We start from the raw sequence: 23151 nt of genomic DNA on the forward strand, positions 1-23151 counted from the left end.
AATTCTCCGCCTTTCTCGCTAGGGCTGAAGGCGGATCGGGGGATATTCAAGACACTAAATCCGAAGACGTTCAAGACTAAGGTGACCAGATTGTAACATTGGTAAAGCGGGACACTATTGACAGTGGGGAGGGGGGGACGACTCTTGATTAAAAATTGGTCTGTATGGAGCAAAAAATATTTTCGAAGGACGCATAGAATGCAAAAATAATATCGTTATATATATATATATATATATATATATATATATATATATATATATATATATATATATATATATATATATATATATATATATATATATACATATATACATATATACATATATACATATATACATATATACATACATACATACATACACACACACACATATATATATATATACATACACACGCACATATATATACATATATATATGTATTAATTTCAACCTAAGTACAATTTGCCCAGTTTCCCAAGATGTACCTCCAAAAGTGGGACAATCTGGTCACCTCATTCAAGACACTTAGTGCAGGGGGTGGTCAAGCGGCGGCCCTCCAGGTGTCCCTGGACTACAATTCCCAGGAGCCCCCTGCCAGCGAACGCTGGCAGGGGCTCCTGGGAATTGTAGTCCAGGGACACCTGGAGGGCCGCCGCTTGACCACCCCTGCACTAAATCATGAGGGACGTTTTCAATTTCATTTTAAATATATATATATATATCTGTGCGTGCGTTGCGGTGTCGGTGGCTTTAACGTGAGGGAGGCGGCCGTTTGCCGTCAACCCGGCCAAGGCGAGGCCTCTCCTCCCTATCCTCATCAAGTCGGGCTGAGGCGAGGCCTCAGTCTCCCGCCCGCCGTTCTTGTGGGCCAAGCCAGGCCAGGCCCGACGCCGCCTCGGCCTCCCTCCCTCCCTCTCCCTCCCTCCCACCCACGCCTTTATTACGCGCGGCCCGTGCGGCGGCCGCCTCCTCCGCCTCCGCCTCCTCTTCGGCAGGGCCCCGCCTCGCTCGCTCGCTGGCTGGCTGGCTGGCTCGCCGGCAGGCAGGCAGGCAGGCAGGCAGGGGCGGGGGCTGCCGTGTGGAAGCGGCGGCGGAGCAGCCAGGCAGGCAGCGGACGGACGGAGGAACGAGCGGGGGTCCAGCAGGCCGAGCGACCCTCGAGGGAGGAGGAGGAGAAGCAGGACTCGCCGTCTCCCGCCCGCTTTCTCTCTCGGCCGGCCGGCCATTCGCGCGGGGCGCCGGCGGGGGGCGGGCGGGTCCCTCGTCGGGGCTCTGGGCCGCCTAGGCCGGCGCGGGGTGGCGGGCCGGGTCCGCGTTTGATGGATCCCCGGATCGCCTGGTTCCAGCCAGAGCAGCTCGGGCCCTCCAACCGCCTGTGGATGCAGATCTGGGAGACCACGCAGGGCGTCCGCAACCTCTACTTCCAGCAGCAGCAGCAGCAGCAGCAGCAGCAAAGCGCCGCCGCCGTCGCCGCCAACGCCGGCCTCGGCCCGGCCTCGCCGCCCGGCATGTCCCGCGGCCGCAGCGTCGACCCGCAGCCCGACTTCCTGCCGCTGGAGAGCAGCCAGAGCAGCCATAGCAGCAGCAGCAGCGGCCACCCCGCCGCGCACCGCCACCGCCACCAGCACCAGCAGCACCACCGCAGCAGCAGCAGCAGGCAGGCCTCGCCTCACGCCGCGCCCGCCAACGCCGCCGCCGCCGCCGCCGCCTCAGCAGCCTCAGCAGCAGCAGGCCGGGCCGCGCGCGGGGCCGCCCCGCCGCCCGCCAACGCCAACCCCGCGGCCGCCGCGGCCTCGTCCTCCTCCTCCCCCTTCTGCGCCTCCCCGGCCGGCCCGGCTTCCCCGCCGGCGCCCTCCGCCGCTTCCTCGCCGCCGCCGCCTCCTGCTCCGCCCGCGCCGTCGGCCGCCAGCAACAAGCGCAAGCGCGACAACAAGGCCAGCACCTTCGGGCTCAATTACAGCCTCTTCCTCGGGCCCGCCGGGGAGAGCCGCCGGCCGGCGCCGGGAGACGCGCCCCTGGGGAGGCCGCCCGCCGGGCCCGAGGAGCCCGCCTACACCGGTACGCCGTGGAAGAAGAGAAATTACAGCCAAGGAGTGGTGGGGTGAGGAGACGGCCTGCTCGGGGGGGGGGGGGTTGCCATTTGATTAATGCTTATTAATATTTTTTTTTTTTCTGGAAGAGAAATTGCAGTCAAGGATTGGAGGGGAGGGGGTCGTTTCATTTGTAATGTTTTTTTTTTGGGGGGGTGGGGGTGGGGATTGCAGCCAAGGAGGGGTGTGGTTGTGAGATTGGGGGTGGGGGGCTGTTTTTTTTTTAATTTTTATTTATTTTTCAGGGAAACTGCAGCCAAATAGAGGAGTGGGGTGGGTGGGCTTGATTTTATGTTCTTGGTGCATCTTTTTTTTCCCTTTTGGAAGAGGAACTGCAGCCAAGGCGTGCCCGAGTGAGGGCATGGGGTGGGTGGATTTATTTCATATTATATTATTATTTGAGACATCCTTTTTTTAAAATTTTCCTTATGGAAGAGAAACTGCTAGCCTGAGAGTGGCATGGGGAGGAGATGGGGTTGGGTGGGTTTGGGGGTATTCCACGTTATTGGTATATCTCTTTTTCTTCTGGGAGAGAAATTGTAGCCAAGGGGGGGGTGGTGGTTGGGGCATGGAAAGTAGAGGGGGGGGGGGAAAGCTGATTTTGTTTTATTTTGATTTAATAATGGAGAAAAGAGAAATATTAGAGAAGGTGCAGTCAAGGAGTGATGGCATGAGGATATTGAAATTGTATCTGAACATCCTTTTTCAAGCATAGGACAGAGGCCTAGCCAAAAAGCGTATATTTGGGGGAGAAGGGGGGGAAGTGAGGTGAAAAGGAAGGCAGTGGTATTAAAATATGGGGTTTGGTGGTAGGTGAGGAGCAGTGGGGAAAGAGCAGGTGGTGACCAGGAAGGAATGACCCCTCCCCCTCTGCCCCATCAGAATGGCTGCAGTGGAAGGGGTGCATCGAGGGCATGTTTTCGGAACAAAGATTGCAAGCGCGCACTTTCTTTGAGGTGTGCTTTTTAAAAAATTATTCCCATTACAAAGTCCTTATTTGATTTTTTGGAAACAGGACTTGCTTGCAAGTCTGCATGAAGGAGGTTGACCCACAGGCCTCATGGCCTAGTTCCAGACATATGGGACCATTGAAGTAACTTGATGGCCTGGCAGTTGCCTGCTGTATTGGTTTGTGGTCATGTTCTCTCTCTCTCTCTCTCTCTTTATATTTTCTTTTTAGATTTTAGGGCGCTGATCCCATGGCTTTCCAAGTACATTTCCAAGGCTGAAGTCTGACTCTGTTTGAGTTCTGCTTGTAAGGGTGTTGCTGAGAAATATTCAAAGGGAGTAGCGAGTTAGCCTTTGCTTCTAGGTTTCTCAGGTAGCACAGGTGCTATTAGTGAGTGTCTAGACACTGGCTTGTTTCCATTGTAAATGTGCTGCAGAATAGCCTGATTGAGGCAAATGGCATTATTTGGGGGGCTGAAATAGGCTGCTACTGAAGACAACAGTGTGGGGCAGGGGTAGTCAAACTGTGGCCCTCCAGATGTCCATGGACTACAATTCCCATGAGCCCCTGCCAGTGGTTGCTGGCAGGGGCTCATGGGAATTGTAGTCCATGGACATCTGGAGGGCCACAGTTTGACTACCCCTGGTGTGGGATATTAAAGAAGATCTGACGGGGGTCAGGGCTCTCGTGTTGCAGAGAGTTTGTGGGGCTCATGTTTTTAAGGTTGACCAGCTCTTGTTACCTGTTCAGGTTTGATTCTGCCTGAGTTAGGGGTGTTAAGTTAGCGGTTGGAGGTCTGTGAGTGTATTTGGCTGATGGAGGAAGGGAGCCTACTCACTGGGAAAGAACCACACGTGCTTTGGGTCGTTAAAATTAGAGGGATGGCCTGGGTGGGTTGCATTTTCAACTGATCTTTTTCCTTACGCATGGCAGCAAAAGGGCCAAAGCCTTTAGCTCAAGGTGAAGCCCCTTTAAAATGCTGTCTGGTGATATATAAGCTGTAAGCACATGGTGTGGAAAAGAGCATATTCTGGTCAGAAAGACAGGCTGTCTGTCTTGATGGGGTATGGCACGCCCTTTTCCTTTGCCCTCAGCTTGCGCATGCAGAGCATCCCCATCTTTGTCAGGGGATGGGGGAGCATCTTTAGCTGCTGTTAATGGAAATTGTAGGCATGTGGGTATTTACGCTGTCATTGCTCATTGCCATATAGAAAAGGGTGGGGAGCTTCTCCGGTGCATGCCTCCTTCCTTTTTTTGTGTGGGGAAAAAATTGCTTTCTCCGTATAGTCTTAAATACCACAGTGACAGGTATGCACGCATTGCACAAAGGGAGAGGTTGACAGTCAAGGCTTCTGGCCTTGCAGCTGCAGCCACCACCCTGAGCTGTCTGTCGCAGCACGTGTTCCAGCACATGGCAGCGTGTGGGCCCGGAGGCACATTACGCGCAGTGTGCCTGATAAACAGTGTGGTGTACAGGGAATGTTCGTCTGGTGTAGCAGCGAATCTTAGCCCCGGAATCGCATCCTCCTTTGGCCTCTGCAAGGATTCACTTGTGTGTGCGTGCACTTCTGTGTTCCCTAAAAAGAATCTTTGTCGCTCATAATGTTATGCAAGGTCCCAGGGGACAGGTGCCTTTCTGAATACGAATGCTGAGCATGTGAGCAGAGCAGAGAGGGTGTGGAGGAGAATCTGCTGTGCAGCTGATGCACAACTCCTCTGAGGCATGTTATGCTTAATTTAATGAATGTTTGTAAGAGGTTTGAAGACGTCTTAAAACGTTCCAGGCTCACACTCTGCTTTCCTTGCTTCCCCCCCCCCCTTTCTTGCTGCTCTATCAGACCTTTTTCTACTCTTTCTGCTTTTTTACATTTTCTGTGCTGCTTAAATTTCAAAGTATGCAGAAAAGTCATGTGACGTGGGCTCTCTGGTAATTGAATTCTTTAACTATAGCATTTTTTAACTATAGCAGACTTCTAGAATGCCAATGTTCATTTTCACACTTGGGTGTTGTTTTAACTGCGCAGTGCTGCTTGTGATATTATTTCCACTTTAGGCTTGACGTGTAATAGACCATTCATGGCCTGTAGTTATAGTTTATTTACAGCATTAGCAGTCTTTTTCAAAAACCCACTCAAGGTGGATCACAAAGATTTTTAAATGCACTAGAGGGCAATAGAGTAGAGAGCCAATTTGATTTAGTGGCAAAGAGCAGTGCCTTTAATCTGGAGAGCCAGGTCCACATGCAGCCAGCTGGGTGATCTTGGGCCAGTGACAGTTTTCTCAGAGCACTCACAGCCTGGCCTACCTCACAGGGTGTCTGTCTGTTGCAGGGAGAGGAAGGGTAGGTGATTGTAAGCCACCTTGAGATTCTTTCAGGTAGTAAAAAGCAGGGTACAAAACCCAGCTCTACTAGAAGTAAAATATCTGAAACGTTGGAGACATTTGTTGTTGTTGTTGTTGTCATGTCCGACCCATCGCGACCCCATGGACAATGATCCTCCAGGCCTTCCTGTCCTCTACCATTCCCCGAAGTCCATTTAAGCTCGCACTGACTGCTTCAGGGACTCCATCCAGCCACCCCATTCTCTGTCGTCCCCTTCTTCTTTTGCCCTCGATCGCTCCCAGCATTAGGCTCTTCTCCAGGGAGTCCTTCCTTCCCATGAGGTGGCCAAAGTATTTAAATTTCATCTTCAGGATCTCTCCTTCTAAAGAGCAGTCAGGGCTGATCATATGGGAGTAAAAAGCAGGGTACAAAAACCAGCTCTACTAGAAGTAAAATATTTGAAATGTTGGAGACATATGGGAGGATAAATATTTTCTTTTTGCTGCTACCTTTGCCCTTGGACAAAGGCTAGACATTGATGCCATTTTTCTGGATCTTGCTTGGATGCATACCGACCATATGTACTGCCTTCTAGGATCTGGGGCTCACATAATTTCAGGACTGCCTGTTCTGCTGTGAGCCTACCTGATGACTCCATTTTCTGATGCTCTGCTTCAGGTGACCCCACCCTCTGAGATTAGGCAGGTAATCACAAACAGCAGTGTAGAAGCCATATAATAAAGGTGGCAATCAGAGAGGAGGGCTATCTGGATCATGGTGCCAAGGTTGTGGAACTAGGCTGAAAGGTGGGATATAAGTATTGTAAATAATTACATCAAATAACATATATGTCCCTTCTAATGAAAGTAGCTAAATAGCGCATGTTCTCTATTTTAACAGAGAAGAAAGGGTATATAAATGATTAGCTCTTACTCAGATTATAACTGTTGTTCACAGGATGTTCATGCTCACATCTGTATGCATGTGTGAACTCTTACATCAGAGTGCAGATATTTGCTTTTCCATCCTGTAGAGTCTGAGATTTTAATTTGTGTATTTATAACACATGATGCAGTAGTTTGAATTGTCTAATGGACAAAAACCGAAGGGATTACGGCAGTCATTAGTCATCCTTGAATGTTTAGTTTTATTATAAGAGTAAGAATCCCGTTGCACCTCAAAGACTAACAAAAATTGTGGTAGCTTTCATGAGTCATTGCTCACTTCACCGTTCTGGAGAACTTTGCTCCAATTAAATAAACTGCTTCAGTATTTCATAATAAGACAGCTATCTGCATAGGACTGTATTGTGGATCTGGGAGAGACTGGAGAAGGATTCTTCAGTGAGAGAGAGAGCAGAATTTGTCCACAAAGAAGAGAACAGCTGAATATGCACAACAAAATTTGAGTCGAGCGGCACCTTTAAGATCAGCAAAGTTTTATTCTAGGTGTGAGCTTTCCTGTGCATGCACACTTGCTCAAACTATGAAATGGGAACCATTAGAGCAGGGGTAGTCAACCTGTGGTCCTCCAGATGTCCATCTGATTTTGAGTCAAGCTTGAGAACTGGTAAGCCTCTTGGGCACCTTGCTAGTTAAAGTAATCTTGATCATTCAGCTGCTCAGCATTTTCAGTCAAAATCAGACTAAAGAATGAAAGGCTATCAGATATTCAAAATCACTAATTGCTACTGAAAGCAGATATAAGAATCTCTCCTTTTGGCATCTCCTGTGTCCAGTTAAGCTGAGGCCCCGCGCATGAGTGTCTTTGATCAGCAGTCACGTATAATCCCTTCCCTAAAAGTGTTCAGCAGAAGTAGTACAAAGGTATGGATTCCTGCTAGAAACTGAAAGTCATCATGAGTTATTCCTGGTTTGATGACATGTGCTACCTATTCTCCAGTCTTTGCAAGCTTAGCGTTTGGACTTTGAGTTCCTCATTTGGCACTTATTTACTAGAAAGCTGCTTTTCCAAAATGAATATTTGTGAGCAAAGCTTCCAATGTTGCTGTTTTAGCAAAGCACTGAGCGGCCTACAGTAAAATGGCATTAAAAATGGGCATCAGAACAGAAAAATAATCTGTTTTTTTCACCCATGGAGGAAGTGAAGCATCCCAATGCAGCAGATTGCTTTTACCAAAAAATAAAATAAAAAGGAGCACTCAACTAAAATGCTAACCGAATCGTCTAGTATGAATGATGGGTTTCTATGAACAGGGAATATGGAAAACTTTGGCTTAAGCCTAACCACTTTCATGGACCTAATCATGTTTAATAGAGGGAGTTGTTATCTCCTCTGTTCACCATCTGGTATAATTTGTGCTTGTGGACACAAAGCTGTTGAGATTTTTGATATTCAAGTGGGGCATAAAAGCAGTAATAAGTTTTAGTCGCAGAAGAGAGAGCTGTTTATTTCAGCCATCTGAGAAGTTTTCTGTAGTCTGCTTAACTTGGCTTGGAAGCCATTTAATAACACTCAGAATCTGCTTTGGTTCCTTCTCAAACTGGTCTTTATAAAGAAACGGTTGAAGTTTCTTTTCTAGACACATGCAATGAATACTTCATGATCTGTACAGTAAACTGCAGTCTTTTCTGAGATACTGGGTTTATCTATCAAGAGCATTGTGGTTGTTTCTCTCTACAATACCAGACAGGTCCATCCACTGAGACAGGTGTTTAATTTCTTTTCACATTAAATCGTACTTAATGTGACTTTCCATAATCTGTGTATAGTGCTGGGTTAGAATTTGAGAGACTGGTTTAAACCTCTCGCTCAGATATGAAGCTCAGTGTGTGACCCTGGGCCTTCATACCCCAGCCCAACTGAACTTATATGGTGGTTGTAAGAATATAACGAGAGAAGGGAGAATCCCCGTTATGGAAAAAGCAGAATAAAAGTTCTAATATATAATGGCTATAGAACGCCATTGATATAAAACATTTCTTGGAGGGGCTGTGTCTCAGTGGTAGGGCATCTGGTTTTCAATTCCCGGCATCTCCAGTTAACGGATCTGACAGCAGATGATAGAAAGACCTCTGCTTGAGACCCTAGAAATTGCTGTCAGTCTGAGTAGACAGTAATGACACCGGTGGGTGATGATTTGATTCAGTATAAGGTAGCTTCATGTGTTCATTAAAGACCCCTGAAAACTGATACCTCTATAGCAGTGGTCCTCAGTGGCTCAGGAAAGACAGGTGGCTGTTCAACTTCCTACCTGTGGCACTTCTGAGCACCGTTCTCCAATGTGGCATTTCACCTACATTTCAGGGAAGTGGGCAAAGTCACTGTCCAGTGATGCTAGTCTTTGGCAGCCTCTAGAGAAATGAGTGAGCTATGGGCCCCCCTGAGGTGCCGGCCTCATATTAGGGATCAAAGTAAATGTTCCTCTCTGGGCGAAATATGGCTCTCCGTGAGCTGCAGACCCAGTCCCAGTGCTTTATAGCGATCAGCAATATTACTATGCAAGTGGGCGGCTTGGGAGGAAGTGCTTGTAATATGTGTAAATAATGGGAACATTAATCTTCCGTCCATCCCTGCCTCTAGAGTTCCAGGCCTTGACCTGCAGCAGCTGTTCCAGCCCCCGAAGATGCTCAAAACATCTCCAGTGTCTCAATAACAAACAGTTAAGCCTGGGGTCTCGATGACTGGCAGTGCTGGTTCGATTCAGTTGTAGCCCGACCGATGGCCATGCATGGCAATTGTCATGCCACATCATTGGCTTGGGCACTCTGCAGAATGCCCTTGCAGTCTGTGCTGCCAGGTAAGTCCTGGTACTGGAGAAGGATTGTCCTGAGAATGTGCCTGATGTTAAGAGAAGGCCTTGACAGTTCTCTGGCTCTAGGGTCCAGACCAAACATTTAGGAGGCAGGCTTCGCAGCAGTGATAACATGTGACCTGGGGAGCCGTGTGTGGTTCAGACATTTCAGTCATCAGGGTTACGTATGTCCGTATTTCCTCATTGTTGCTGCCACAAAATATTCAAGGTTCCACACTCAAAGTTTTAGTGTTTGGTGGTGCCTGGGGTTTGCCAAGCCTTGTGTTAAAGCTCCAAAGAATATTCTCTTGGGACTGAAAACTCAGCAACAGCTGACCTGGCCTTGATGTGGTCACTCTTATGAGATAGCACTAGCTGCTCTCGTGGCTTACGCCATGTAGCGGTGTGGTCCCACTTCTTGGGGCACCGCATGTCTCATATGACATAACTGCATATATGATATAGATATTCCGTCTAAACATCCGGAAGAAGTTCCTGACAGTGGAATAGGCTTCCTCAGGAGGTGGTAGGTTCTCCCTTTGGAAATTTTTAAACAGGGGCTGACGGAGAAGCTGATTCTGTGAAGATTCAAGGGGGTGGCAGGTTACAGTGTCAGCTATAGAGCTGTGTGTGTCCTGCATGGTGCAGGGGCTTGGACTAGATGACCCAGGAGGTCCCTTCCAACTCTATGATTCTATGATTCTATGCAATGGAACTTGAATTTTGAGAGTGCCGCATGAAATGAAACGGTTTTGTCATATTACAGCACTGTGGCTGAGGAAGCAAGGAGCTGAGGACAATGCCAGGCCTTGTTTGACTGTTCTCGCTTTGCTGATAAAGGAATATTTATCATAACCTTGGCGCTGCTGTTTGCATACATGGGAAAGGAGAGCTAATATTTGAATCCTGCCCTTTATAGCCGTTGTAGGAGCCTGTTCTTTTAAAATTTGCAACTTCAAACACTTCAGAAGACTGGATTTTCCAGTGAAATGTCTTTAGAATAATTATTAAGAGTCATCGCTCAAGGGGCTGTATTGAGCATCTTAAATGGGTGACTTAAATGGTGCAGGATAATCAAGAGGCTTTGAAAAGCACCTTAGGGCCCCCCCCCCCCCCCCGTGCTGTACCATTCACAGGACAGGGTCTCTCATTGTGGATGGGGTGGGTAACAAGATGGGGATTGCCGAGGCAGGAGCATTGATAGAGATTTGTATTTAGCTGTGTTAGAATGCTTTTACTTAGACATTATAGAAACTTTGCTTTCCCATATTTCATTTTTGTCTGTAGGGCAAGAATAGGCCATGCATGGCTCATGACTGCAGCTGTTGCATTCCCCACTGTTGTCACACCTCAGTCTGCACCAGGGGTGCCCAGGCTTTCTGAGTTTGTGGGCACATTTGGAAACATGTTGGTAGGCGCATGGCCCTCTCAGGCACCGTGTTGGGGACCCCTGGTTTAGACACATGAGTCAGTTTGTTTTCCACAGGGAAAGTTTTGAGTAGTTGGCAGGGAGATGTATGTATGTTGCTGCTACTTCACCTACAAGGTTTTGCAGTGCTGGTAATGGGATTTTCTCAGATAGAACACCCCTCTCCAATGAAACTGGGAACAGTGTACAAATTCGGTTGCCTCTACCAGCCTGTAGGCTCTCCTGCTGTGTAGCCTCCTAATTCTTAATTTCGAAGAGAGGAATAAAGACATTTCTAAATGACCTTGTCAATACTTTGAAATGGAAATGGCTAGCAGTACAGATCTTTGGTGTAGCATTACAAGGCTTACCGGCCAATTTTAATATCAAAGGAGCGTGCCAAATCATTTGAGAAATTGCTCACCCTCAAGCAAAGACTGCAAAAGCGTTGCTTTGAACAGCTCTCTTGTACCAATCTAACTTGCTCATAATAATGCATTACTCTTGTGTCATTTAGAAATGCTCTTAAAACAGCCATAAGGCTTGTGCACACAACCAAATGCCATTTATTGGGAGGGTGACGTTTCTTTCTTCATTGGTTTTGTAAATTGTTGTTTTATTGATCTTTTGTAAACTGCCCCTGTGCCAGGAGAGAGTGGTAAATAAACCACATAAATAAATATAAATAAATAAAATTGACACACATACTTTAGAAGTGAATATCAGAATTAATGTCTTTTATCAAACATATGAGAAAACGGTTTTCATTGATAGAAGAGCTGTTTTTTTAATGTCCTGCTTTTCACTTTCTGAAGTAGTCTCAAAGCAGCTGACAATCGCCTTTCCTTCATCTCCCCACAACAGACACTCTGTGAGGTAAGTGAGGCTTAGAGAGCTCTAACAGAACTGCTATTAAAACAGCTCTAACAGGACTATGACTCTCCCAAGGTCACCCAGCTAGCTGCACGTGGAGGAGCGGGGAAACAAACCCAGCTCTCCAGATTAGTGGCTGTGTCTCTTAACCACTACACCAGGCTGGCTGGTAATAGACGCATTGGAGGGGAAATGTTCAGTTCTCCTGGAGAAAATGGCTGCTTTAGAAGCTAGATAATCCACTGAGGTCTCATCTCCTCTAAATTCCACCCCCCCCAATCCCGAATTGGCAGCCCTAAAAGGAAAGAGTGCTTGAGATCCCAATGATGGTAGCCAGGATAGGGTTGTGTTGTTTGAAGGCCAGCCGGTACATGTAGGTCCTGAGAGCCACCTTCAAATCTATTAAGGGCCAGAAATAATTAAACACCGAGGCACTGGCATTGGGGTTCTTAGGTGCCTTTGATTCTTCCTGTGCTGTTGCTGTAACACCAGTGATAATTGTCAGTGCATGCAATTACATTCCTCTGCTGGTGATACGCATCAAGCCTTGTTTAATCAAATAAATGTTTGACAAGTTAGTCTTGGCTTTTGTAATTACCGCAGTTCCGTGTTCATAAATCACATCTGCCATGATATGGAATATATAGGGAGATGGTTCTATCTGTCCTCAACCTTCCCCCCTCCCCGTAAACATGAAGGGCAGCCATGGGTAGGGGGGAAATACATACAAGAGAATATTGGGGAGGGGGGTTGATAGTTGAATTTGAGAGTTGACTACTGGCGCCGTCTAATTAATAAATTCTTACACTATGAATATTGGTAATAGTTTTGTTTACTGTCTTTGAATTGTCCAGATTTATTTATTTATTTATAGTCCAGGTTTATTACAAGGGACTCAAGTACGATCAATAAAAAGGGACATTGAGTAACCAGTGCATTAGGATTTATGCTGCTCTCCTTGGCTGAAGATACATCTGGGTAACATTTAACCTTAGACCTCAGGAAACAGCTTGACCCATAGTCCCATTGAAATCAGTGAAGAAATCAGTTGAAACAGTCTATGACTGGGGATTTCACCCCCCACCCCCTTTCTGCCATAACTCCCCTTACGTTGAGAATTAGCACTTGAAAGATTTAGGACAAAGTTCTCCCCAAACACACACTGCTTCAACTCCCTCCCCATAATCTTCCCTGTAAGAAGAATTCCCAGTATAGCTTTCCTTTGCATTTCTGAAGAAGTGAGCAGTGACTCTCAGAAACCCACATTGAAATTAACTTTGCTAGTCTTCAGAGTGCGAGTCGACCTTAATTTTTTTTGTTGCTGGGATTGGGAAGACCTGAGTTCAAATCCCAACTCTGTGATGAAGCAATCTTTTGCAGAGTTTTGATTTCTGGATTACACTGGGGGATCTCTGCACAGGATTTGCACTTCAAGTGAACTTGAGCCAGTTGCCATTTTAATCTTATCTCCAGGAGTTTTTAGGAGAAAATGCTGCTGTCCTTGGAGGAAAGAGGGGACAAATCTTAAATAATATTGATTTCAGTGGGGTTTAATTTAGGCAAACTTGGGGGCCTGTATAGTTTAGCCTTTACTGAAAAGTACTCCTTTGAGAGGCGATAGGCATAGGATGCAAACAGATCTCCCAGAAATTCTCTGGCTGTGGCTACAGTTCAACCACATCTTCCTTTTTTCACATCGGAAAAGAACCACCGGGAGGTCAGATGATGGATCAGCCTCTTGGCTCTCAGGAAGTCCTTCAATGTCTGCCATATGACTGAGCTGGCCATTTTATTGGAGTAATAGTGACCTGCCTCTCCAGGTTGCCCTGATTGTAAAAGAAAGCATTTGGCTCTTTTTAAGGGACTGTATAATGATATATAATAGCTGATTAAAGGCTTGGTAAGTAAACTCCCCTAGCCTCCGTGGAATTTGTTTCCATTCAGGGGTATTTGTTAAACCCAGTATCCGGCTTTAAAATGCAGAGTTCTTTTTTCTACATGCTGCCACTTCCTTTGCATTTGAATATAAACATGATGGCTAACAGGGGATCGGGAGGGGGGAAGAGAAAGTCACAGGTTTTTTTGCAATCTGGAAACTTATGGTAAAGTTAATAGTAAGAATATTGTAGCCTGCAGATGTCGCCATGAACTCTTTAAATGATGGGAAGATAATAGAGATTCATAGGGAAAATCACACCTTCATGTATCTTCATTGCTGAATCTTTGCCATTGTGCGTCAGCTGAGTGTGCTTCAGTTAGATTTGAGTCCAGTCTCACTGGACCAATAAGATTTTCAGGGAATACGCTTCTAAGAATTCAGGTTCTCTTCATCGGACACAAGCAGGAATGGAGGTGTGAATGTGGTTAACTCTGCAAACAAATTGCTGCTGTTCCCACACCAAACTCCTTCTCACAGCAGCCATAACCATAGAGGGCTGCCTAGGCCATGGCCTAGATCAGAGGTAGTCAACCTGCGGTCCTCCAGATGTCCATGGACTACAATTCCCATGAGCCCCTGCCAGCATTTGCTGGCAGGGGCTCATGGGAATTGTAGTCCATGGACATCTGGAGGACCGCAGGTTGACTTCCCCTGGCCTAGATGGTCTAGGCCAGCTTGATGTGGTCAGATCTCAGAAGCTAAGCAGGGTCAGCCCCGGTTAGCACTTAGACAGAAGTCCAAGGTCACTACATTGAGGCAGGCAATGGCAAAATCATCTCTGAATGGTCTTTACGTTGAAAACCGTGCGGGGCCCGTATAGTTCTTCTGGGCCTGTAAAACAATACTCTTCCATGAGGCCTCTGGGTGAGACCAGAGCTATCCACAGCTTTATGGGCCTCCCTGCATTCTCATCTCTCTTCATTCTCCCCCCTATTTATTATCTCCAGCATTTTTTTGGCACCCTAGGCAAATTATGGCCTTGGTGCCCATCTAGAGCAGCATTCAGTTTTCCACAGTAGCCAACCAGATGTTTTTGAGAATCCAACAAACTTTGCACAAAGGTTGCAGCTGCCCCAAACTTGTGGCATTCCGAGGTACACATCCATTCATGCGGAGGTTACCTTCAAGCCTATGAAGCCCTTTCTCCCTCCCTCTAACTCCCAAGATTTTCGCTGACTCAGGTGACCAACTGGACAAGTGACTCAATATCGTTGAAAGGTGTGAGACCTGGATACTAAAAATAACATGTTTCATCAAAAAACCCTACCATTGTGTTAAAAAGCAAACATTAAAAAATATATATCCTGCCTAAGTATGCTAGTATGTGGCCAGGAATTCATATTTCATTGTACATTTATGATTTAGTCGCATTCCTGGCTTCAGTTGTGTGTTTTTTTCCCTGTGTCATAAGTAGCATTTCCGTGTACATGGGTTTTTGGCTCTCCAGATGTTTTCAGTGTCCCTCTAGGCCTGTTCAGATAGTTTTTGAATCTGTCTTTGATAAACAGAGGCAAGGGTAAGAGGGGAAAGAACCACTTTCCTGGAATTCAGACCGAATATATAAACACACCTGTAAAATGGCTGTTTGAAAGATTATATGGCTGTTCTAAATGACAATCGGTTCCCCATTATTCATACTTCTGTTTTTAAAGCATGCTGCTTGTTGCTTGTAAGAGACGAGTACGATAATGGTTAAGTTCAGTTTTGGTTATAAGAATGTATTTGACAAGTTGGCTACAAACGTAGAGAGCAGTTCTAAGCCCGTATATTCTGAAGGGCAGATTTTTCCCAACCACGGTACCATATGGCGGTACCATGATGTACCTCGAGCCTCCGGGGGAAGGCGAGATATAAATTAAAGAATAATAGTGTGGGGGGTTTCAAAATGGCAGCTGAGGAGAGCCCTCCCACCCTGTGCCTGCCCTTTCTATCTCTGAGCAAAGAGGAAAGAAAAAGTTTTTTTTTTTAGATTTTTAAGAAACATCTCTACTCCTATTGACCTGTTCCCTCCCAAAGTAGCCAATGATGGGCTTGGAGGGGGCAGGAAGGAGAAGGGCCGTAGCCATTTAAATCTTTGCCACCTAAGCCTCCTCTCACTTCTGGGGGACGTGGCAAGGAGACGTGGCCAGTGGACACCGCTTCCTGGTACCTCGAAGTCTGAAAAATATTTCAGCAGTACCTCCATGGTCAAAAGGTTGAAAAAGACTGCTGTAGAGCTTAGTCCCAGGAAAGTGTTTTTACGATTGCACTGTTAGTTGGTGTGGCGGCCTGTGTACCCCACTTCTTGATCTGTCCCCTTTCCCCCAGAAGCCAGAGTTGACTCTCTTCTCTTCTGCTAAGTCGCCTTCGGGAACTTCACCTGAGGTTTAGAAGGGCCTCCTCATCTTGGAGTGGACAGCGTGGTCCATGCACCTGGCAGCAGAAGAACTGGGGAGGAGGGAGAGAAACTGCGTTTGTGTTTAGGGATTTTCCCTGGGGCCTTATTCTGGCATCCTTTGCATAAGCCTGTCACATGTAACATGTTGCTCCAGGACACAGAATTGAAGACTCAGTGCTTTTGGAATATTGTTAAAACTGAGACTTGTTCTTCTCTGAGAAGACTGTGAAAAAAAATCTAGAATTATTCCATTGGGAATTTTGTGTATTGTGAGCTTGTGTGTGTGTGTGAATTACAGCTTAGCATTAATGACTTTCTGGGGTCAGTCTTCACATTTTGAGATGCTGGCTTTCAGCCTGGCTTGCCCCCGAGAGTAAGCTCATTACTGAAGGTCTGCGGTGGCATTAAATGATTTAAAGACTGGAATCCACTTTTCTAAATTAGGTGCAAAATCAGACGAGCTAGCTTTCATTAGCAGGACGGAATACGTTTAACGCTTAGCCGTTTGAACCGTAACCCCCTTGGAAAAAAAGCGAAAGTGCAGACCCAGATCTGCAGCGGATAACACAGTAAGATCTTCTTCCTTTTGCATTTATGAATCGCTGCATCTGCAGTCCTCGTGAAACCTGAAATAGCCCCAGATGGCTTAAAATTACCATGAAGGGCTCTGCCTCCAGGTTTTCTTGTTATTGATAGGTACAAAGAGACAACATCCATATTCCTGAGCATCAGCATCATATTTTTAGAGACCCCCCCCCCTCGCCCCGACTTGTACAAAAGCCTGATTACTGACTTGAATTTCATAGCAATTGGATTGATTTTTCTGAGCAAGCCTTCCCTGACAGGATAAATAATTTACTCTCTGACTTGGAAAAAAAAATGAATGTTTAGATGGCTGACTAAGGCCCGTGTTGTAAGTTGGGTGGTTTATCTGTTTGGGGGTGGGGGGACGACTGAAAGCACACGGCTTGGGGAAAAGCTTATAGGAATTGGGGAGCCATTGCAAAACAGGCTCTGTCCCTCATTGGGTGCTGACTCAGCCTCCAAAGGACAGGGTCCTTGGAGCCAGGATGGAAACAGTCTCAGAACACAGGCGACTCTGCATGGAATAATCTGTTCCCCGGTTCGCAGGCCACTTAGTCCTTTTCTTGTGCTATCATAACACATGGTGTGCGTTCTCAGCTTTTTATAAATGTTTATACATTTTTTCATATAAAAACCTTCACACAGTGCTTGTGTTCCTTAGCTGCTGGGTGTAGACTTCTGACTTTATTGGAACAAGAGCGTTTTGTTTGCTGCAGTGACTTTAGAAGTACCGATGTTTGTTTTAAATTAGAATATGGCTTTGATTTAATATTTACAATGTTGATTTTTGGGTCTTTGCCAAACTCGGAGTTTATTCAAAGCAGGCAGTAGCATCTCGGGTGCGTGGAGGTTTGAAAAGGGCCAAGCCATCCAATGGCACATCCCCATTTAATACTTGGCCATGCCATAGAGAATTCTTATTTTTCCTTTCTAGCGTCTGGTTGTATTCAGCTATCACAACATTTTGGGCTATTAAAAAGGAACTGCACCACCTTTTCCTTCTTGTACAGAGAACTGTTGTTAGAAATTCATTCTAGCTACCCTTGAAATACAACTGCAGGTGTGAGGGTCAAATTAGTTGCCCTTCCAGCAGACGACAGGGATTTGAAAACTGGGCTTGGAATCAAAGTGTGTAGAGGGAAAACTTAAATGTGTATATTTGGAGAGAGAGGCAAAGGAGGAGTAGAAGGACTTTCCTTTGTGCGAACTCAACACTCTCTTTGAAAGAGTTTCTACTGCTCAGCTACAAAGCTCAGCAGCTTACAACAGGAGGGGGAGAGGGACCTCTTAACTCCCTATTGCTCCTTGCAGAGCTATCCACTCTACAAGTTTAAACAGGTTGGTGATCCCTGGTCCACATGAGGTATGCTTCAGCCAGGGCCTTTTTGGTCCTGGCCCCTACCTGGTGGAATGAGCTCCTGGAAGAGCTGGAGATCCTGCTAGAGCTACCAAGTCTGAAAGATGGAGCTCTGCCGCCTGGCGTTCGGTTGACACCAGAGCACAGAAGATCTATATGGCCCCTCCACTTTTTTGAACATTCTATCAGTTTAACACTTAACAACCTCCTTGGTGCACAGAATCTGGTCAGATTAACTGAGCCACATGGGGTGGTCTGGGGAAATGGTGGGGCTTGGGGGTTTTATCTTTGATTATTGTTTTTATCGTGGTTTTATTCTTTGTTGTAAACCGTCACGAGCTGGCTGGCCCGAGAGCGGCAGGGAACAAATCCAGTCCCATAAGAAACGAAATAAAGAAGGCGCACCAGCAACAGAATGAGTTTCTGCACATCCCAGCTTAATGTCTGAATGTGGCCTCTGTGGCTGGAGAGAAAGGGCAAGTCCTGTATTCACTATGACTGAGATCCATAGATACGGAGTCATGATGGGCACAGTTTCCCATTACAGAGATGGAGGAGGCTGAGAAAGAGGCCAGGGATACCCAGGAGCAGCATTAATGAAAACAAACTGGGTTTGGTGTAATGGTTGCCTTCCAGGAAAGCGTGTTCACTTGTGAACGGAGGTCTCTCTCACTAGCAGAATTCCTGTTGGTAGTGTGTCATGGCAGACTAATGAGTTTTCCAGGAGAGGCCTTTTCCTCTCCACTTGGACTTCACGGATGCTTTCATTTCCTGTCACATTCTGAAAGCCCAGCAATCTCTCAGGGATTTCTTTCCCTCCTTAAAAGCATCTTCCCTGTATAGTGGAAAGCATGCTAGAAGATGGTGTTATGGACAGCAGGAAAACATTGTCCAGAGAAGCTTCATAGACATGCCACAAATATAACTCAGCTTTACCTAAATGAGAACCATTCAAACTAGGCATGATTTGGGAGGTGTGTAAAGAGGGTATCTGTTTTACTAATTCCCCTCCCATTACAACTCCCTGATCTTCAAAGCAATGTATGCAATTGCTAATTTATAATGGGGATAAGATTATCTAAATTGGCATTTAAGAAAGGAGTCTGCCTTCTGTTGGAGCTCACGACTTCCTTCTACCAGATTCTTTGCAGGAAGACCTCGTGGAAGATTCTAGGTGGTAAGATTCAACCACTGAGACCCCCACTCCTTTTCACTTCTCGAAGGAATCCCAAAGCGGCTTACAATCGCCAACCCCTTCCTCTCCCCGCAACAGACACCCTGTGAGGTAGGTGAGGCTAGGAGAGCTCTAAGAGAACTGGCCCAAGGTCACTCAAATGGCTGCACGTGGAGGAGGCGTGGGATTCCAACCCAGTACTCCAGATTAGAGGCCAGGGCTCTTGGGAGGATTGGAATGGCAAGCGTCTAATAAGATCTGAGAGTTACGCTTCTATTTTTTGAAAGTGTTTTAACTCTTATTGTAAGCTTTTTAAATCATGAGGGAAAGCAGGGCATCAGTGTTGTAATAAATAATAAATGAAATCGTATGCCTGTTTCTCAGCGCAGTCCTCTGCAGGTTTACTCCAGGCTCAGTCTGGTGAAGTTGTTGGTGTTAGACCAGACTAACTTGGCACATGATGGCTCTCCTAGCTAGGCAACACGATGCATTTGGGGGTAATCCAGAACTACCTTCTGAGTAAGCCAGCCCTTTTCAGCCTTTGGACCACAGAGGAACCCCTGAAATATTTGTCAGGCTTCAAGAAGCCCCAGAGGTGATGCATAACCCCTTCAGAGAAACGGGTATGGAAGTAAGACGCAGGAGCCAGCCAGTCAATCGATCGATCATTTGCCGTTTCCATTGTGGAGAAGGAGAGTTGGCCTGTCGAGCGGCAGGGGAAGTGGGTTCCAGCAGCATCTAGGGGTGTCAGCGGCCATCTGAACTTCTGGAGAAGGTTGCATAACCCCTAAGAACTTTTTGCGTAACTCCGGGGTTTCTCTGAACCCTAGTTGGAAATGCTAAAAATAAATGTACGTACGCTCAGGCTGCTTACTTCTCCGCGTACAGGGTCTTAAGCTTGGTAACAACTCTTGCCTAATTTGTCCAACTCCTCTCTTCCAGTCTTCATGAAGAGATTATTGACTTCTACAAGTACATGTCTCCCAGATCTGAAGAAGAAAGGATGCGCATGGAGGTGGTTAACAGGATAGAAAACGTCATAAAGGAACTGTGGCCCAATGCAGAGGTAAGCCCCACAACCCCTTTTTGCTGTCCTTGGCGGCTGCCTCTGTTTAGAACGCACCTTTTTCTGCGCTGCTCTGCTGTTTGTTTTCTTCTTGCTCCTCTGCTTCCTGTCAAAGAGTGGCAGACGAACGTTCAGCATTGGCTAAAGTCATAACTGAAGAGGTCTCTTTGTACTGCACAAACCCTTGAATTTGCAAATAGAAAACCCCCTGAAGTCTGCAATAAAACGAAGCAATCAAGATGCATTTTCATAACTTGAGTGTCTTCGTTTTTGCAAAAGACAATACAAAAAGTGGCTTATGTGACTCATTTTTTGAAGCGAGATTGTTCTGCGTTGTTTGCATGCGCATTTTATGCCTCTTCAAACTCAGAAAGGAAGGAGTGGGGGTCACTATTGGGAGGGGAGCAGCCGAGGCAGAAGTATTAGCAGCTTGTTGTGAAGTCCTTTCCTGTACTGAAGTCCTAGTGATGAATGGAAGCCTCCTTCCCTTCCTCCAAGACAAAGAAGCCACAAATCTTCAGTTTAAAGCCCTATTCAGCCCTGACACAACCTCCTCCTTTGCTGTCTTCACTTTTAACATCTTCTTCCACTTGACTGTTTGCGGCTCATCTTTACTTTCTTCTCCAAGACCTTAAACAACAAAATAAGGTATAAGTGCTGGAAACCCCTTTACGTTCAACATGCCAAATGCATGTTGTTCAACGTTCATACGTTCAACATGCCAAAAACAAATATTTTGCTGGATTTTGGCTGCGGTGAGCTTTGGAATTTTTCTTTGCTGCCCACTGACTTTCCAAAGGGCACTGCACAGGCCCATTGTAAACAAAGGCTGCAAATGAATGGACCGAGGTAGTACTGTCGTTTTTAGATCCTGAGATTTGTTTTGAAAAACTCTATAAATCACTAACTAGCCCAGGAACAGCTGTGCAAATCCCCTGTGTGTTCTCTACCACCCCCCTGCCCTGGTCACCATCCAATTCGGCATCTTCCCAGTTAACTTGTGTTCCTTCAGTTTGTCCATGAAAATTCTTCTCTCTCTCTTTTCCCCCTTCCGGAAAGAGATTTCCAAAGAGTTCCCCTCTCCCATTGCAGCGCTGATTAAAGATTCATTGAGCATTAAGATGGCAGCGGAGGGTTACGGGGGTGTTTGGGTTTTGAAAAAGTCAATATTTGTACTTCTCCTGTAGTGCTCGAAAAAGGATTAAAAATACGACGGCATTAAATGAGTATTTCAGAAAATACGGTTTTATTTATAGAAGCCAGCAATTGTGTCATTGGCTCAGCTGCTCTAGGGAAGGTTCGTAGACGGAAACATTCCTCGTAAGTGAGCGCCTTCTTGGCTTAAATCGCGCTCTGCCGTAAGAGCGGCGAAGTAGAGGAGCTTTCATTATCTTGGAGGAGAGACAAGCGTGGCTGAAGTTAAGAGGTGGTGTGAAAACGAAAGCTGTTTTTGTGCTTGTTGCCAGAGGGAACGTTTTTCGTTGGGAAAAGTAACAGATGCCACACTATGGAAATGTAAAGAAATTATATAATTTGGAATTTGTCTTTAATGTGCCTAGGAATATGTTAAGGGGGGCAGGGACCAGTGCATGCAGGGCACTATGGAAATAATCCACATCAAGCGCTTGTTCGGACTGCCTGCACACAGTTTATTGCAATAAGAGCGTGTGACGTCTCCCATACTTAAAAAAAAAACTACAGGACCCAGTGGGTTCCAAAGTAGCTTCCAATATTCTTCCTCCTCTCCCACTTGTTTCTCATAGGAATCCCACGAGGTGGGTTAGGCTAAGCATGCTTGACTATCCCAGCCTCACCCAGCGGGCTTCCACAATGGAATGAGCATTCAATTCTGGGTCTCCGAGACTATAACTCAGTGGTTCTCAACCTGAGTTGCCCTTTCACAGGTGTTGCAGCAGGATGAGCAGCTTGGCTGGGGGGCGGGGCTGCTACCGTTGCTGCTCCTTCTGCAGGCGCCCGTGCTCAGCCACCGGCTGCTCCAGCAGTGCCTCCAGAACAGTGCAGTCTCCTGCCATGCGCTCCTGGTGGCACCGCAACTTGGTGGGACAAGAGGCAAAACTGAACTGAGAAACCCCAGGAAAAAAAACCCAATTTATAAACAATCATGAACAATGGATCTTCACGCCATTGGTCAGTTTTGGTTTAATTTCTGTGAAAGAACCCTTGCATAATTTTATAATTGGGGGTCACCACAACATGAGGAACTGTATTAAAAGGTTGCGGCATTAGGAAGGTTGAGAAAAACTGCTCTAACCATTGCTACTTGCTGTCTCGGCTACTGTGACACGGATTCTGGCATGCTATTGGCTCTTATTCCTCTTCTTTACAGTGGGAAGTAGTCATAGCGGAAGCTGAATTTCATGTCCTGAATTTTTTGCTTAGTAATAGAGAACTGGATGTGTGTCACTCATCCAGTGTGGGAAGGATGGGTAAAGATGTAATGGTCCTTCTTTTCCCAGTCTAACTGGGAAAGCGTTTTGCTCATTAAAACCTACTCTCAAGATATAACGGGACAGAGACAAGTAGCTTAGTTTCCCCTGCATCACCACAGGCTGTTCTATTAGGGCTTTAGCTTTCTCGGGAGCAGTACTCAGCAATATAAAAAGTGGTTGGATTTGTTTACTTTGGTGCAACTTGCAAATAACTATTTGCCAAAATAACTGTTACATTCTGTTAGGGTTAGGGCTAGCCCTGTGGAGCAGTCGACAGGCATCCGGAGTTCAAATGTGTGCACACTTTGGATCCTGCCTAATGCTTTTCCGAATTGTACCAGCTGAGGGCAACAGTTGTCAATGTTTCTAATGCTGCCGTATATCCTATGGTGAAAGATGTAACTCACTGCTTGTTTTACAGGTGCAGATATTTGGAAGTTTTAAGACTGGTTTATATTTACCTACTAGGTAAGTAGAGGTTAATCGGCTTGAGGTGAAAAGCATTTCTTTCCCCCATTCCCCAATGGATTTATTCCAGAGAACATCTGGGTACTACAGCAGCCAGTGCTGAACTGGGTGGACTGACTTTGTGTCATCTAAGCTGGGATGGCCATGGTTAGAATTTGGATGGGAGACTATCAAGGAAGTCAGGGTTGCTAAACAGAGACGGATGTAAAAAAACCGCCTCTTGTTTCATGTGGCCCTTTCTTGCATGCCCTAAGCCAGGGGTAGTCAAACTGCGGCCCTCCAGATGTCCATGGACTACAATTCCCAGGAGCCCCCTGCCAGCGAATGCTGGCAGGGGGCTCATGGGAAATTGTAGT

At 46.3% G+C, this 23151-nt stretch overlaps 1 protein-coding gene across 1 annotated transcript in view; it reads left to right on the forward strand.

Annotated features, from left to right (window-relative positions):
- The first annotated feature begins 939 nt into the window (after positions 1-939).
- TENT4B (terminal nucleotidyltransferase 4B) overlaps positions 940-23151 on the forward strand; it is a 35499-nt gene continuing 13287 nt past the window's right edge. Inside the window, exons 1-3 of the mRNA XM_077309776.1 lie at positions 940-2083; positions 19754-19877; positions 22749-22795. Of these exons, the coding sequence (XP_077165891.1) occupies positions 1302-2083; positions 19754-19877; positions 22749-22795 (953 nt within the window). The 5' untranslated portion in view covers positions 940-1301. The remainder of the gene's footprint in view (positions 2084-19753; positions 19878-22748; positions 22796-23151) is intronic.

This window comes from Paroedura picta, chromosome 14 (genome assembly GCF_049243985.1).
Source record: "Paroedura picta isolate Pp20150507F chromosome 14, Ppicta_v3.0, whole genome shotgun sequence".
Lineage (NCBI taxonomy): Eukaryota > Metazoa > Chordata > Lepidosauria > Squamata > Gekkonidae > Paroedura > Paroedura picta.